At 41.4% G+C, this 17,814-nt stretch overlaps 1 protein-coding gene across 2 annotated transcripts in view; it reads left to right on the plus strand.

Moving 5' to 3' along the window:
• The window catches only part of LOC132828203 (receptor-type tyrosine-protein phosphatase R-like), a 92,451-nt gene that overhangs the window by 60,108 nt on the left and 14,529 nt on the right, over positions 1-17,814 (plus strand). For both annotated transcript variants that reach the window (XM_060845149.1, XM_060845148.1), the window contains exons 3-4: positions 1,418-1,595; positions 15,120-15,204. In XM_060845149.1, coding sequence (XP_060701132.1) covers positions 1,418-1,595; positions 15,120-15,204 — 263 coding nt within the window. The remainder of the gene's footprint in view (positions 1-1,417; positions 1,596-15,119; positions 15,205-17,814) is intronic.

Below are 17,814 nucleotides of genomic sequence, written 5' to 3' on the forward strand. Positions count from 1 at the left end.
CAATTAAACAGCGGAGTTGTACTTGATTTACAGATCCTATGTGCTGAAGACTAGAACCAGAGTTAATAGTCCTCAAGCCAGAATTCAGACAGTTGGTACACTGGAAGAATTGCAAAACCTTCAGATTGCCAAAAAATTTGTGATGTCAGAGATTTTAGAGGAGATGGGACAATAGTAAATGTTAATATAGTTACAGACCCTAATGCTCAAGTGTTAACCATGGAGACAAAGGCTTGGAGGAGGGGAAATATGGTGTAGGATAATGATTGTGGTTAATTTCAAAGATTCTACCCAATCTTATGTCATCATGTATTGTTGGGTAGGGAAGGGAAGAGACTAGCTCAAAATCTCAATGGGGACAAATGTGTCATCATGTCTTCTGATTATCTTTATTATTATGTCTATCAGAACAATGTAGCTTACATATATTACTACCATGCAGCTATAATTTGTGAAGGTAAGTCCCTTCTCTTGTTAATAGGAGAAAGTGAAGGCTGATGAAGGGCTTGTGTCTGAAATCTCGACTCTCCTGCTCCTCAGATACTGCCTGACCTGTAGTGCTTTTTCCAGTGCCACGCGTTTTGATGACTCTTCTTGTTAATGGTCACTAGTGGTTCACAATGTACCACTGTTAATTAAATGGGCTCTTAGACACAGTGTAGAATGTTAGTGCCCCTACCTCTGAGCCAGAAAGTCTGGAGTCAAATCTCACCCACCCTGGAGATATGTAATTGCATCTCTAAATACATTGATTAGAAAATATCTAGAAAGGAGAATTCTCAACACATCCAGACAGTGGGTTGTGGAGGCATCATGGAACTCAAGTGTCTGCTTCTCTTTGGTGGTTATGTCTGTGCTTGGTTGTCCATGGAGAGGGAGCATGCATAGACCACCAGCATACTATTGGCCTTTAGTAACAAATGGGCATTGGAATAGCCGGGGTGTGTTGTCATTCTAGTGATAGCATTCCAACCTAAGTTTCTTTTGTAAGTTTCTGTCGAAACAATGCATTACCAGGTGCTGTCTGAACCAATTTAATATTTATTTCAAACAAGTAGAAAGAAAGAATTGTGGAAATATTCTACACCAAAGTTAATGGTTGACTCTGCAACATGTTCAACAAGTTGGAAATTCATTGACAGAGATGCTCATTCTATTTCTCAACTTGCTTTCTATTTCCAACTTATTTTGAATGAATGATGCAGTCAAAAAGATTAACAATTTGACATAACAAAGCAGAACTTCCTTGGTGATTTTGTTGCTTGTCAGATTTCACTTCAGTGCGGAATCAGCAGGAATCCTTTTTTGTGCACACAAGTGGAGGAATTGCCAAGTTATGGCAGTGGTGCAGAAATGCCAAGCAAATGCTCATTATAACTATTAAGTAAATGTAACACCTCTTTCTTATACATTCTAGGAGAGGCTCGAATGTATCTCTTACACTGGATGTGAGTGCTTTGGGTAATATAGAACCCATCAAGTCTACCCCACGAGAAATAACTCTGTTGTACCTCAAAACCACCAGTTCTGTGTTAAACAAGGAACAACTCAAAGAAGCCACGAATAACACACAAGCACTGGAAGCTGAATTTTCGGTAAAGTATTTTCAAGTTATAAGTTGAAAAATAGATTGCATTGAGCAACATTGTTTTATGCAGCAGTTGTTGTAGCACTACTTGTCTGGTTAGACTGCTTGCAGGGGAAATTAAGGGCAGCAAGGTAACCTGTTTATATCACTAAAGGAGAGACATTGGACTCCAAACGTTAACTTTGTTTCCCTCTCCATAGCTGCTGCCAGACCTGCTGAGTTTCTTCAACAATTTTTGCTTTTGTGTGCTATTTAAAACACCTATTGGTTTTCATTGTTGTATTGTATAGAGTATTTTGGAAATGAAAACTTGAATGATAACAAGGACTCAAAAAATTGAGACACAAAGAAATAATTCATCAATAAAGGAAAAGAATTATGTTATTGACCACAATTTTCATAGATGACTGAATAAAGAATAGGAATTAGGGCAACACTTGGTGTTTTTCATTATTCACAGTCCTATGACGTATATAATTTCCTTACCAAACTGGTTTCGGCAAACAAGGTTTTTGCCAATTTTTGTAGCAGTCAGTGACTCTTTCCTATAGCAGAGGTATCCAATCTATGGCCTAACCAATGACTTTGAGCGAGCACAGTGTGGGCCTCGAGTAGGCCCTGCACGTGGACCTTGATGGGTTCATTGCGTACCATTATTGAGTCCAGCACAGACCTAAAGAGATTCCTTCCTTCCCTTCCTGGGGTGAGCACAGGGCCTGGCATGAGAATTGGTGGTTGTTACATTAGCAGAAGTGACCATTGGTGAAAGATGGCACCCGAGGATCAGTGACTTCATTGTTGGTTGGAGCTGGATCTGGTGACGGCAAAGCGGTGGGGAAAGGGCATCATAGCAACATTGACTAGGTGGGCCCAGCACCAAGAGATGCGACTCTGATGTTAGTTGGTGAAGCACAGGTGGTAGCGAGGCATTAGAAGAGGAATGGTAGCACAGGTATCATTGGAGGTGATAAGCTGGCTCAGGACTGATAGACTCTCTTTGAGCAAAGTCTTTCCTGTTCCTTATTCTTAAATTAATCAAAGTGGTGCCAAATAGTGGCAACAAAGGAAAGCTTTCCACTGTATTTTATTGTATTCCTACTGTAAAATACTCATGACAAAAAAATCATTCATTCATTCATTCATTTACTCATTCATAGACACATATGGCTCAACAGACCATTTCATACTGTCTGGCCTCTGTTTTATTGATAGATGACATTACCAGTTCTTTCATAGGGTTTCCATATTCAATAATAGCCTTCCAGCTTTGAATTTTAAAATACAAAATGTTTATTTGAAGCTGAAATTTCATATTCGGGTAAATGCAAGTGAAAAGTTTTGCTAGGTGCTCCTCTCAATCAGAGACCCTTTCTTTCCTAATGATCATGAATTGGAGCTCATTCTTTTTCTCCCTCTGAAGAAGGAGGTTAAACTTCTTAAACAAAAAGGTGAAAATGGGCTTCCTTATGAAGCTATATAGCTTGGCACATTCTATTTCGATTGTGAACTCATTTAAATGGCCAATTTGTTGATTTTGATTTATGTTTTAATTAAAGTCATGTTTATTTTTGTGACAACCCTTATCTTTCTAAATTTTGGTCACCTGTCACCTGAGAAGGACAGAATTTAAGATCTGGCATCCCAAGATGGCCACCATTGTCCTACCTTCACATTGCAAAAATAGTTTATTGCAATCATTTCACGTAAAAATATTTCAGGCTAAATGTTTTTTTTTCCAAAAACACTAAAAATAAATAGAGGCTGCAGTTTGCTTCCATGATGTGAACCCAATACTGGCATCTTGACCTTGACAGTCTGTGATGGTCTTCTGCATCCAGTTCTCACCTATTGGAACTGGCTGTTAATCATATCCTCTCTGCCTTGTAGCACCAGATGCAGCTGAGATCTGTCATCCACAAGGAGACCTGGCTCCTCTCTTTCATCCTTATCCATAGATGATTGCTCCCATTCCCCTCATTCTTCAGCTACTATCATATTGCCTCATTGCCTATCATAGTTATGCAGTGCTCATCAGGCCAAGCTGAGAACCTCGAGGACTTTCTTCTCCTGTACTGCCCTCAAAGTTGTACCATTGGGGCCTGTGTTGCCTCTCCATGTGTCTTCAACCAAAATTCAATACCTTTCATCTCTCTGCATTGAAATTCATCTGCTAGGTATCTGCCCATTTGGCTAACTTGCCAATGTTGCTCAGCGTATCCTTACAATTCATGACTCTCCCTAGCTTAGTATCATCTTCAAATTTAAAGATTTTGGCCTCAACATAGATCTCCAAATCATTTGTATAAATCAGAAACAGCAAGGATCCCATCACAATCCCTGGGGAACATACCTTGCAACTCGTCGTAAGTCTGAGAAATACACATCTCTACCTACCCTGTTTTTTTTTTAATCCTTCAGTCAGTTTCTACACCATGCTGCCAGGGACCAATCAATCCCCATATTTTCTAAATTGCCAACCAACATGCCATGGTCACCCTATCAAATGCTTTCTGGAAGTCCAAATATACAACATCCACAGCGATACCCTCGTCCACTGCCTGGGTCACTTCATCAAAGATCTCATTTAAGTTTGTCAGACATATTTTGCCCTTGACAAAGCCAAGTTGACTGTCTAGTCTTAACTTGTTTTCTCTGTGTATATTTATTTTATCCCAATGCATGGCCTCCATCAGTTTTCCCGCTATTGATGTCAAGCTGACAGGTTTGTAGTTTCCTGATACAGTTTTGCTCCCCCTGTCCAAAAGCAATGTTGATAATTCCGTAGGTGTTGAGATACTAATCACCTCTTTTTAAGTCATTGCTTCTAACCTTGGCATTTTTGAGATGGCAATGTTAGATTTGCAAGCACCAATGGTATGGTGCAAATCACATTGACTGGCACTTGAATGCCAAGCATGTCCACCCTGCATGCATTGCAAATGGAAAAAGAAATGTTTGTAAATAAAATTTACCTGGGATTTACAAACCTATGCATCATATATTTGCCCTTTTAATGTCCTAATATCCAGCAGATGTGGGACCCCCACTTTTGCACAACAGACTGGCATTGATTATGCCTACCCTAGGCATTGCCTGAGGTATTTGTCAGCTGCATTTTCCATCTAGAGAACGGCAAGTGATTGAAGGGAATGCATTTGTTGGGAACCATTAGCATCTACGAGTAAAAAGTGAGGTCTGCAGATGCTGGAGATCAGAGCTGAAAATGTGTTGCTGGTTAAAGCGCAGCAGATCCGGCAGCTTCCAAGGAACAGGAAATCCTTCCTGATGAAGGGCTTTTGCCCGAAACGTCGAATTTCCTGTTCCTTGGATGCTGCCTGACCTGCTGTGCTTTAACCAGCAACACATTTTCAGCTCAACTATTAGCATCTAGCCCTGCTTGGATTCCAGGTAATCCTCAAAACCTCCACGTCCCACTTTACCTTGCACTATCGTGACTGCCCATTTCAATCTATTATCCACATTGAGCTTCACCTCCAACTGTCCTTTCCACCTCCTGAGATCTGGTATTATGCCTTAATGAAGTCCATCTTGCTTCTCCACATTCCCCCCTTGGAGTTCATATTGGTGGCACCTACCAATAAAACCCCATCTCCTATAGTCTACTATGCCCTCTGATTTTATTTGACCTATCCCTCCCATACACCTTGGATATCCCACCAGCACCACCCTTGTTCCCATCTCTGCAAATACCTTTGCTTTACTGCCCTGCCCCCAACCTTTGACTCCAAACCTGTTTTGAAAGTGATACTGCATGCCTCCTTTGCAGCCTGCTTAATAATTGATGGATGGATGCCCAGGACTGCATTTCGAGTCATAGAGTCACATAGCACAGAAACAGACCCTTCGGTCCAACTTGTCCACACTTAACCAGGTTTCCCAAACTAAACTAGTCCGACTTGCCTTCATTTGGCCCATATCCCTCAGATCTAATTATACAAAGGAGATGAATTATCACAATACCAAGGTCACCAAGGTCACATGCCCCAAATCAAGTGTCACTTTCTGTATTGAAGCTCAAGCAAAACAAAACAAAGTTGTACATTTTTGTGGTGATGTCTGCGATCAGCAACCTGGGAAATACTCTGTGATTCTCCTAGCCAGTTTCTCACCTGTGCTCCTCTCATTGCTATCTGAGTGTTCTGCTGGCATCCAGGTTTTGAGGTCACCTGTTGACAGCCAGGAATCAATGGTGATGGAAATACTGTACCCATTGTGCAGGTAGTGGTTACCTGGAAGTTGGGTTTGCCCTAGACCTCAGATAGGCTTCGATGTGCAGCCCCTAGACAACATGAGTGACCAGACTCTGACCGCTGTGTTTGCAGCTCCCCATCTGATGATATAAGACTCCTCAACCTGCCGGAGGAGGTCCTCCAAGATTGATTATTGTCCTCTTCCCGGACTGCAGTCAGACAAACCCCCTGATGGCGAGTGTCCCAACCTGACTGTGTCCAAGCCCCTGGACTGTGCATAGACGGTGCCCCTAACTGATGATACCAGGACCCCTGATTGACACAGTTTGAAAGCTTTCCTCACCATCCCCCACCTTGACTGGCCTGAGGACTAGCCACTACCCAGTTTCCAGCCTAATTGTTTGGTTGAGTGAACATGCAAATGTGTTTGATGCACACACAGCTGGCACACATTGGAGCAGTTAGATTGTTGGCTTGGTGTGCCGTGCAGCCAGAGAGGTCCCTCCTCCCCCTGCAGAAAGATCCCACACTGATAAGCAGCACATCTGTGTGTCTGCATAAAATAACATATCAGCATCAGAATGCTAATAACCTTTTGCAAGCAAGGCTTTGGCAAAACAAGGCTTTGATGCTGTGAGGATGCAGGTAGCTGTTAACCTAAGGAACAGGCAAGTAGTCCTGAGGTGCATTGTAGTCCAATCTGTGAGCTGAAGGAAACATATCCCTGCTGCAACCGTGTCAGGGAATCCAGAACACAAGTCTGTGCTTTCAAAGTGTTCTGTCAGTGGATTGGGGAGGTACCACAATGGTCATGAGGAGTTGGCAAATATTGGGTGACAATGTCCATGGACAACGAGCGGGCATGGCTGGTGGTGGCCAAGGTACCCTGAGATACTGTTTGAAACTGAGCACCAAGGAGACACCTTGCAGTCAGCAGTGAGCTGAAATCACCAAGGACCTCCTCCGATTTCCACGTTGGCATTTCTCAATGTCTGGCTTGTTTGCTGCATTTGGTCAGGTAGGAAGCTGGGGTGTTAATAAAATGTTTGACAAGCAATAAATCTTAATTGTAAACTTGCTGCCTAGCGAAAAACTCACCTTTCCGCTTGTGAGAAGTATAAACAGGAAAGGTGATGACCTAATGGTATTAGCTCTAGAGTATTAATCCGGAAACCTATGTAATGTTCTGGGGAACTGGGTTCAAATCCCACTGCAGCAGACAGTGGAATTTGAATTCAATAATAATAATAATTAATAATCTACTGATGACCGCCAAATGATAGTCGGGGAAAAACCCACGTAATTCACTGATGCCCTTCAGGGAGGCGAAATCTGCCATCCTCATCTCGTCTGACCTACATGGACTTCAGACCCATGGCTGATTCTCAGTTGCCCTCTGAAATGGCCTAGCAAGTTATTCCATTGGACCAATCATTACCTGGCATTGACCTAGGCACCAGAAAAGACAACAACAGAAACAGCATTGTCGATGCTGCAAAGTCCTCTTCACACTCATCTGGGGGCTAGTGCCAAAATTGGGAGAGCTGTCTCATGGATTAGTCAAGCAACAGCCTACATAATCATACTCATGGAATCATACCTTACAGACAATGTCCAAGATACCACCATCACCATTCCTGGAAATGTCCTGTCCCTACAGCAGGACACACCCATCAGAGATGACGGCACAGTGGTAAACAGTCGGGAGGGAGTTGCTCTGGGAGCCTTCTACATTGTCTCTGAATCCCATGAAGTCTCATGGCTTCAGGTTAAATATGGGAAAGGAACCCTCCTGCTGATTACCATGTACCGTCCTCCCTCAGCTGATGAATCAGTACTCCTCCATGTTGAACAACACCTGGAGGAGGCACTGAGGATGGCAAGAGCACAAAGTGTACTCTGGGGGTAGGATTTCAATGTCAGCAGTACCTACTGAACAAGCTGGGTTTGCGGCAGGTGATGAAGGAACCAACAAGAAGAAAAAGCATACTTGACTTCATCCTTACCAATCTGCCAGCTGCAGATCCATCTATCCAAGACAGTATCAGTAAGAGCAACTGCCGCACAGTCCTTGCGGAGATGAAGTCCCACCTTCAAATTGAGAATAACCTTCATTGTGCTGTCTGGCACAATGGGACAGACTTCAAACAGATCTAGCAGCTCAAGACTGGACATCAAGGAGGCACTGTGGGCTATCAACAGCAGCAGAAATGGACTCCAGCACAATCTGTGACCAAATTCCCTGGCATATCCACCACTCAACCATTACCATCAAGCTAGGGGATCAACCCCTAGTTCAACAGAAAGTGCTGAACAGCATGCCCGGAACAGCTCCAGGCATGCACAAAGATGAGGCGTCAACCTGGTGGAGCCACTGAACAGGATTACTTGCATATCAAACAGCATAAGCTACAAGTGACAGACAGAGCTAAGCAATCTCACAACCAATGGATCAGATCTCAGCTCTGCAGTCCTCCCACATCCAGTCATGAATGGTGGTGGATAATTGAACAACTCACTGGAGGAGGAGCCTCCACAAATATTCCTATCCACAATGATGGAGGAGCCCAGCACATCAGTGCAAAAGATAAGGCTGAAACTTTCGCAACAATCTCCGTAGCAAGTGCCAAGCGGATGATCCATTTCAGCCTTCTCCAGTGGTCCCCAGCATCACAGATACCAGTCTTTAGCCAATTCGTTTCACTTCACGTGATATAAAGAAACGTTTGGTGACACTGGATACTGCAAAGGCCACTGGTCCAAATAACATCCCGGCAATTGTACTGAAGACTTGTACTCCAGAAGTGCTGTACTCCAATTGTACTGAAGACTTGTACTCCACTAGCAAAGCTTTTCCAGCACTTTTTTGTGGAATATCTTTGTGGAAAATTGTCCAAGGCTGAAAATGTGTTGCTGGAAAAGCGCAGAAGGTCAGGCAGTATCCAAGGAGCAGGTGAATCTTCCTGAAGAAGGGCTCATGTCCAAAATGTCAATTCTCCTGCTCCTTGGATTCCTGAAGAAGGGCTCATGCCCAGAACGTCGATTCCTTGGATGCTGCCTGACCTGCTGCACTTTTCCAGGAACACATTTTTAGCTCTGATCTCCAGCATCTGCAGTCCTCAATTTCTCCTGGAAAATTGTCCAAGTATGTTCTGTACATAAAAAGCAGGACAAATCCAACTGGGCCTATTACCGCCCCATCAGGCTACTCTCGATCATCAGTAAAGTGATGGATGGTGTCATCAACAGTGCTATCATGCAGAAGCTACTCAACAATAATCTCCTCAGTGACACCAGTTTGGGATCGGCCAGGACCACTCAGCTCTTGACCTTGTTACAGCCTTGGTTCAAACATGGACAACAGAGATGAATTCCAGAAATGAGGTGAGAGTGACAGCCCTTGGCATCAAGGCTGCATTTGAACAAGAGTGCCATCAAGGAGTCCTAGCAAAACTGGAATCACTGGATATCACGGGAATAGAGTCATACCTGACACATAGGAAGATAGCCGTGGTTGTTTGAGGTCAATCTTATCAGCTCCAGGACATCTCTGCAGGAGTTCCTCATGGTTGTGTCCTAGGCTCAATCATCTTCATCAGCTTCATCAATGACCTTCCCTCCATCATAAGATCAGAAGTGGGGATGTTGGCTTGAAACTTGAAAGGGTAAGATAAGATTTACAAGGATGTTGCAAGGGTTGGAGGATTTGAGCTATAGGGAGAGGTTGAATAGGCTAGGGCTGTTTTCCCTGCAGCGCTGGAGGCTGAGGGGTGACTTTATAGAGGTTTATAAAATCATGAGGGGCATGGATAGGGTAAATAGACAAGGTTATTCCCTTGGGTTGGGGGAGTCTAGAACTAGAGGGCATAGGTTTAGGGTGAGAGGGGAAAGATATAAAAGGGATCTAAGGGACAACGTTTTCACACAGAGGGTGGTGTGTGTGTGGAATAGGCTACCAGAGGAAGTCGTGGAGGCTGGCACAACTGCAACATTTAAAAGGAATCTGGATAGGTATATAAATAGGAAAGGTTTGGAGGAATATGGGCCAGGTGCTGGCAGGTGGGACTAGATTGGGTTGGGATATCTGGTCAGCATGGACGGGTTGGACCAAAGGGTCGGTTTCCATGCTGTACATCTCTATGACTCCATGACTCAATGTGAATAGCCCCTAACCAAAACATGGGTTCTCATGTTTCCAAATTAACATGCTCCTTTTCCCACATTATTTAAGAGCATTATTTTAACTGTGATTAAAAATTCTATCTATTTTGCATTTTTACTGGGCGAGCCAGAAATCTAGTGTTGCTAATGTTTATGTAACAGACAGTTGGGATGACATGGTGGCACAGTGGTAAGCACTGCTGCGTCTCAACTTCAGGCACCTGGGTTCAGTTTCAGCCTTGGGCGACTGTGCAAATTCCACATAGACATTCTCCCTGTGCCTGTGAGGGTTTCCTCTGGGTGCTCTGGTTTCCTCTCACAGTCCAAAGATGTGTTGGTTAGGTAAATTGGTCATGCTAAATTGCCCATAGACATCAGAAATGAGTCAGCTAGGTGTATTAGTCTGTGGTAAATGTTGAGTTTAATGAGGTTTGATCTCACTTGGGAGAGATTCTGGGAAATCCATGGGATCTGTTTTTGTTACATTTGTTGCTTGATGTATGCTGTGAGGTGTTGATGACACCTGTTACTCATTATCCAGGTTATTATTAAAAAGGTTGTGTATATATTCTAGATTGTATTACTGTTCTCACTTTGTATGGTAAAGCGTTTGTTCAAAACCATGGAAGCTGGTTGTTTTATTCTCTGAGCAGGTCCTCCAGATCTTACTTTGTTTACTTTAAAAATGAAAGTTACTGGTTCCTATCCAGGTTGGAACATAAATTTGGAAGTCTGGACAGGGATTATAACATCGTAAAATAGATAATTAAAGTAGTTTATGATCAAGGCCTGTTAATTAGGGTATCCATCACATGAAGCTTTTAAAACTAAACCACAAATGTGGAAGCAATAAAAAAACAATTGCAGTACTTGACCATACATGTTCCAATCTTCTTTTCAGACAAGATTTCCCATTAAACCAGATATATACTCTCTGTTCGAATGCTATTTTGCATTTTCCTTTCAACCACATGGATATAATTACAGGACTCACACTAGAGCCCTCCTAAACACAAGTATTCTTAACCAAATAAATGAGTATTATATTGGATGTGTTCAAATATCAGATATTAACTATTTGACAATTATCTTCTTGAAGGGGATCCTGCCGTGTGTTCTGGTTATATGGCTGTCATGTTCTCACTGCTATAAATATCTTTTCTTTTTTATTTCATCCTGTGCTCCATTTCCTAAAGCTAAACCTGCAGAGTAAAAATTTTGGCAGACATCTGAACCTCCCACTGTGGACACAGAATAATCAAGTTGCCTTGCACTTAACCCCGTAAATATATATGGGCACTCGTGCTGGTGATGATTTCACTCCCGAACACTATCTCCCCATCCTGCTCAGTCCGTAAATTACTAAAGTAAGCTTAAAACCAATTCAAGAAAAGAAAACAAAAAAATAACAAGGTGACTATTTTATAATAACTAATTTAAATCTGGGCTTCAATTAAATATCTACAGCGAACACCAAGTCAACATATTATGCATCTTCCCACATTATCAGCAACATAATCACAGGATCTGATCAGTATCAAGACACTTATGAAAAGGAAAATTTTGAATATTAAAAAAGAAACATCTGATACCTGGAACTGATTAATTTAAGTCTAGCATTTAAGAAATTGGTATATACATAAAGGACATGATCAGAGCTATGCAGGAGTAAAATTAATGATTGAAAGAAAATTTGAAATTGATTTAAGACAAATTAATTTATTTTTGGTAGTCAAATAGAGCGACATATGTCTGATATATCATGCAAAAGGAAAAATAGTGAGTGTCTTTTAAATTGTATGGTTTGAGCACGACTGCACATGTTCATTTGACTGGTGCACTGAATTATTGTCTGACCAGACATTAGCCCCACCTAGTGGCCAAGCTGGGTTATTCTGTTCCTTGTTTCTAGTTTTAGTTTCTCTCGACTCCTATTGGGAAATGCTGACAGAGATTTGCTAAATCCACGCATTCACGTTCTACCTGCCTCGGAGGTATGGCATGATGCTGCTGAAAAGGTTGATTAAAAGTATTTTTTTTATTTTGTATGACAGCATCAAGTCACAGTCACTGGTGTAGTTCAGTTGCGTTAGGTTGAACCTTACCTTTTTTGACTAAGACCCAACTGATGTGAGTCTTTAGGAGGGATTTCCACCACAAGATTTTTGTTGCACTGAACTTGCCTCATTAACCCGCCCTATGGAATCCGTCATGTCCAGTTCTGGGCCTCACATTACTATGTGCCATTCCCAGAACAACCAGGATATCTTGGATTCACGACATCTCTTGCACCCACCTCATCTTTAAGAATCTACTGAGCACCCAAGCAAGTACTCCCAGTCCAAAGTTGCTCTCACAGATCCTGTCACTTGTCCCAGATGTGGCAGACAGGGGAAAATTGGCACCGTGTGGGCAGGGACCAGGAGCACATGGTGTCCAGCAGTGAGACCTTCACATCTCCCAGGGCCAGCTGTGGACGCCACAACACCAGACTGTGCCAACCTAATCTGAGCTTGCCACCTGGGTTAAAACAATCCCAGCCACCCAGAGAAATGCACAGCACGCTTACAAAATTAAACTAAAACAGAAATTGCTAGAGAAACTCAGCAGGTCCAGCAACTTCTGAGGAGAGAAAGCAGAGTTAATGTTTTGGATCAAGTGACCCTTCTTCAGAAATTTCTCTTGTCAGATGCGGTTGGAGCTGCTGAGTTTCCCCAGCAATTTCTGGTTTTGTTTCTGATTTCCAACATCTGCAGCTATTTTCTTTTTTACACAGCATATTTATCTTCCTTATCACCTCATTCCAGGAGGGAGACAGACCCCAATAAAACTGAATGACTCAAGATGGGTGGTGGGATGCCCAATGTTCAGGTCTTCAGCTCTTATGTGAGAGCACCCTGACTGGATACCCGGAGTGACTGACTATTTCCAAATCTTTGGACTAGTATGGGAGGCTACCCTTTACAACCGTGCTGGGACCCTTTGACCAAAGCCTATAACTTTTGACTTGCTGGCCTGCTGATAACCATGCCAATTTGTCTTCCTTTGTGTTTGCATAATGTAGCAAGGCAAGAATGATGTACTATGATCCTGGTACCTCTGGCTGAGATGGAAAACACAAAAGGAAGGGCAAGGCAGCAGAAGGCAGATGTAGTGAACAAACAGTTAGACTCTCAGTGTGTGTGTCTCTGAGCACACAGTGTCATAGAGCCATATAGCATGGAAACAGACTCTTCAGTCCAACTTGTGCAAACTGACCAGTCATTCCAATCTGACCTAATCCCATTTGCCAGCATTTGGCCCAAATTCCTTTAAACTCTTCCTATTCATAGACCCATCTAGATGCTTTAAACGTTGTAATTTACTAGACTCCATCACTTCTTCTGGCAGCTCATTTCATACACGTACCATCCTCTGTCTCTCTCTCTCTCTATTGCTTAAACCTTCCAACACCTTTGTAAATCTTTTCTGAGCCCTTTTAAGTTTCACAACATCCTTCCTGTAACAGGGAGACCAGAATTGCATGCAGTATTCCAATAGTGGCTTAACCACTGTCCTGTACAGTGCCCAACTTCTGTACCTAATGCATTGACCAATGAAGGAAAACACAACAAATGCATTCTTCACTATCCTGTCTACCTGATACTCCACTTTCAAGGAACTATGAACCCGCACTCCAAGATCTCTTTGTTCATCAACACTCCCCAGGACCTTACCATTAAGTATACAAGTCCTGCCCTGATTTGCCTTTCCACATTTATCAAAATTAAACTTCATCTGCCACTGTTCAGCCCATTAGCTCATCTGATCAAGGTCCCATTGTACTCTGAGGTAACCTTCTTTGCTGTCCACTACACTAATTATGTGCTGGATAGTGTGTTGCGAGAAAAACACAGCAGGTCAGGCAGCATTCAAGGAGTAGGAGAATTGATGTTTCAGGCATATGCCTTTCACTAGGAAGGGCTTATGCTGCCTAACCTGCTGTGTTTTTCCAGCAACACACTCTCGACTCTGATCTCCAGCATCTGTAGTCCTCACTTTCTACTAATTATGAACTGTCAACATACAACACAATTCGTTAAATCTTGAATCTCCACATAAGCTCATCCTTGCAGACACACACACAGAAGAAACAATTACATGGATGTTAGAGATGAAGGGAAACTGGGAAAACAACTCAGAAGGTTCTGTTCCCTGGATCTGCAGAGTTGGTTCTTGTGCTGATCAGAATGATGCTTCTTAGTCTTTCATCTCCAGATGCTTTAACGTTTTTACAAAGAGACGGGTTAGCTGGTTCACATTTATGAAAGGTCCTTGACGTATTACTTAAAAATTGAAGCTTACAGCAATTGCTAAAGGAAAGATAGACTGCTTAATCAGTTCAACTAGGCTTAAAGTGGCTTTTACCACTGAGAACAGAGAGAGCTCCTCAGCAGGTAGAGATATTAAGGCTTCTCCCTGCCTTGTTCACAGCCCCAATCTGTTTCGCAGCCCAAGAACCATTCATACAATTATTAGCAGGCAGAGATCTTTTTTCATCAATAACAGGTCACTAGTTCACAGACCATCAACTATCTGTTGCCAGCCAAATCTTCATTTATACATAGCCCTTGGCTTGAGCTCATCTGGAAATTACACTTCATCTACTACTTAAACTAGCAGATAGATAGTGTATACAGGTCATTTCACTATAATGTGCGTTTCATTAAAGTAAATTTGTTGTAATGCAATTGGTGAACTGGGTAACACTTTTTAAAGTGCAAACATATAAAATGTGTGTTGGCTGTAACACGCTTACATCGCGAACCCTTTAAGCACTGTTTCTAAAGTGTGATTTTACTGTAACATGGGGTTGCCCAAGAATGCAGCCAGCACATTATAGAACTACCTGTAAAGAGTGCTAACAGTGAGTTACTTGCTTATAAAGTACAGCAGTCTTTCAGCATTTTTTCCTTTTTATAACAGTTATTTTTCCCATTCCAGTCCATAATTAAGAATATAGAAAAATAAAAATTGTGATCTTTTATATTTTATCTTTTATCTTTTACTTACCCTTTTAATCAGTGCAATATTAACAGTAATATTTCATGGGCTCTATGCTTTTGTTAAATGTGCAATAATTCAGGTCGCATTCTGATGTCCTTTCTGTTCCTCTTTAGCGAATTCCACCCAATTTTATTGATGCTGATGAATTGAATATCCCAGGACATGCTTCTAAAAACAGATATAAAACAATCTTGCCAAGTAAGTCTGTTATATAAATACTATTTAACAACAATCCTAATTGTAATTTGGTGCATTTTATCAGCACTTACTTTCTCCAGACTGTGGAAATGTGAATTTGAATGAAAATGTTATTGTATTATTGTAACATTATTTTAATATTATCACTGCTAGAAAGATAAAATGTGTGCACTGATATGATATTGTTACATTCTCTATACATGTTTTTCTTCATACCACACACTGACAGTCAGAATTATTGAAAATAAAAACATATCTATTGATTAAGAATTTTAATAAAGCAAATTATTTGTTGTCAAGAGTGTGGTGCTGGTAAAACACAGCAGGCCAGGCCGGGAGCAGGAGAATCAATGTTTCTGGCATAAGCCCTTCATCAGGAATAAGGCTCATGGGCTGGGAGGCTGAGAGATAAATCTCTGACTTATTACCATTATCCACACCTCCACCTACCCATCGCACTTTCAGCTACCTCCCCCCACACACCCCCCCCCTACACACACACACACACACACACACACACACACACACACACACACACACACACACACACACACACACACACACACACACACACCTCCCATTTAGCTCACCAGCCCCTCAGTCCACAGCCTCATTCCTAATGAAGGGCTTATACCCGAAACGTCGATTTTCCTGCTCCTTGGATGCTGCCTGACCTGCTGTGCTTTTCCAGCACCACACTCTCATCTCTGATCTCCAGCATCTTCAGTCCTCACTTTCTCCTGCGTCTGTTTGCTGTTTATTGACTTGAGCAATTAAAATATTTACCAGTTTATATTTTTTGTTGTCAAAACAATCCAAAGAATTCCTTCTTTATTAAAAACTTATATGGATTAGAATTTAAGAATTATATCATTTCCAGAAAAAAGAGAAGGGGGAGAAGAATAAAGAGGGAAAGCTAAACAGAGAAAGACATAAAGGAAGAAACCAAGAGAGTGGTAGAAAGAAAGAAAGTGTTAATGAGAGAGGCAAAGCAATATGATGAATTTTATTCACTTAACTATAGTACCTTTGTAGAGAACAACAGCCACGGTCATATTGAATGGCAGAACAGGCTCAAAGGGCCAAATGACTTACTCCTGCTCCTTTATTCTATGCTTCAATGTTTATAACACCCTCAGTACAGGTATATTGTGGCTGCAGTATGCACTATTTATAGGATGGACTGCAACAAGTTACCAAAGCTTTTATGGTGCACCTGTCCAACCCAGAACTACTCGTTATATAAGGTTAGGGACAGTAAATGAATTCCAACTGTTACCTACTTGTTCCACCCCAAATTCACACATCATCCTGACTTACACATATTTTCATTCATTTATTGTCACTGCATTTAACCATGGAATGTACTCTTAATGGCTACATTCAGCTCTTGAACTGCAACAATTGAATCAGTCAGCTCATGGAAATCTTCTCCTAGGTAACTATCATTGAATGAATTAAAAAGCTAACAATAGTTCACTGTTAAAATTATGCCAGAACTTTTATCCAGCTTATTACATATTTGTACTAAATCAAAAGTTAACAAAGATTACGGAATGCATAATTTAGAAAAAAGTCTCAACAATTGAAATTAGGTGGGAAATAATGTATTATCAGCATACAGAACTGAACAGTTTTTCTGTTGTCATATTTAAAGTCAAATGTTTAGGGTGGCACAGTGGCTCAGTGGTTAGCCCTGCTGTCTCACAGCACCAGGTTCGATTCCAACCTTGGGCAACTGTCTGTGTGGAGTTTGCACATCCTCCCTGTTTTGTGTGGGTTTCCACCCACAGTCCAAAGATGTGCAGGTTGGGTGAATTGGCTATACTAAATTGCCCATAGTGTAAGGTGCATTAGTCGGAGGGAAAAGCAGTTTGTGTGGGTAACTGTTCAGAGGGTTGGTGAGGACTTGTTGGGCCTGTTTCCACACTGTAGGGAATCTAATCTAATGTCATCCAGACTTGCTCTGTATGTCACATTTATTATCTATCCATATTTCTTTTAATTTTGCTTCTCTATAGAAAGAGTTTTAGTCAAAACACCATTGCTTGCCTTTAATCTATGCTCATCATTTCCAGATCATGAATAATTTAGCTGCACCACAAATAAACTTAAAATAAAATTAGGTTTGGAATAGTGAGCACAGAGATAAAATGACACCTGGATAACTGCCTGTAGAAACTCCAAATAATAGATCAACCAAACTTAGCCATGAAAAGACACATACAAAATCAATCTGAAGACAGAACTATGTTAATTACCCCAGATCTGATCACAAGGAAACACAGTAAAGCAAAGCTATTCATTGTCATACAAATCAAATCTGATTAATCAAGTGTGGCAGGTCCAACAATATAAGATACCTAGTTTTATACAACTTGATCAAATATTGCAGAATTAGCAAAAATAATAAACTTCAATTGGTATGTCAAATATAATATATTTGATTTAATGTAACAAATCATATACGCACACAATTTTTAATAGAATTCAAAAACAATTTTTTTTAAGAAAAGGGTCCCTTCCTTTTAATATCTGTGAGAGTCATCAATCTGTCACCAAATCCTGCATGGGGTACATCACAGTTTAAAACTTAATATCATGTGTCTA

Source organism: Hemiscyllium ocellatum, chromosome 26 (assembly GCF_020745735.1).
Source record: "Hemiscyllium ocellatum isolate sHemOce1 chromosome 26, sHemOce1.pat.X.cur, whole genome shotgun sequence".
Taxonomy (NCBI): domain Eukaryota; kingdom Metazoa; phylum Chordata; class Chondrichthyes; order Orectolobiformes; family Hemiscylliidae; genus Hemiscyllium; species Hemiscyllium ocellatum.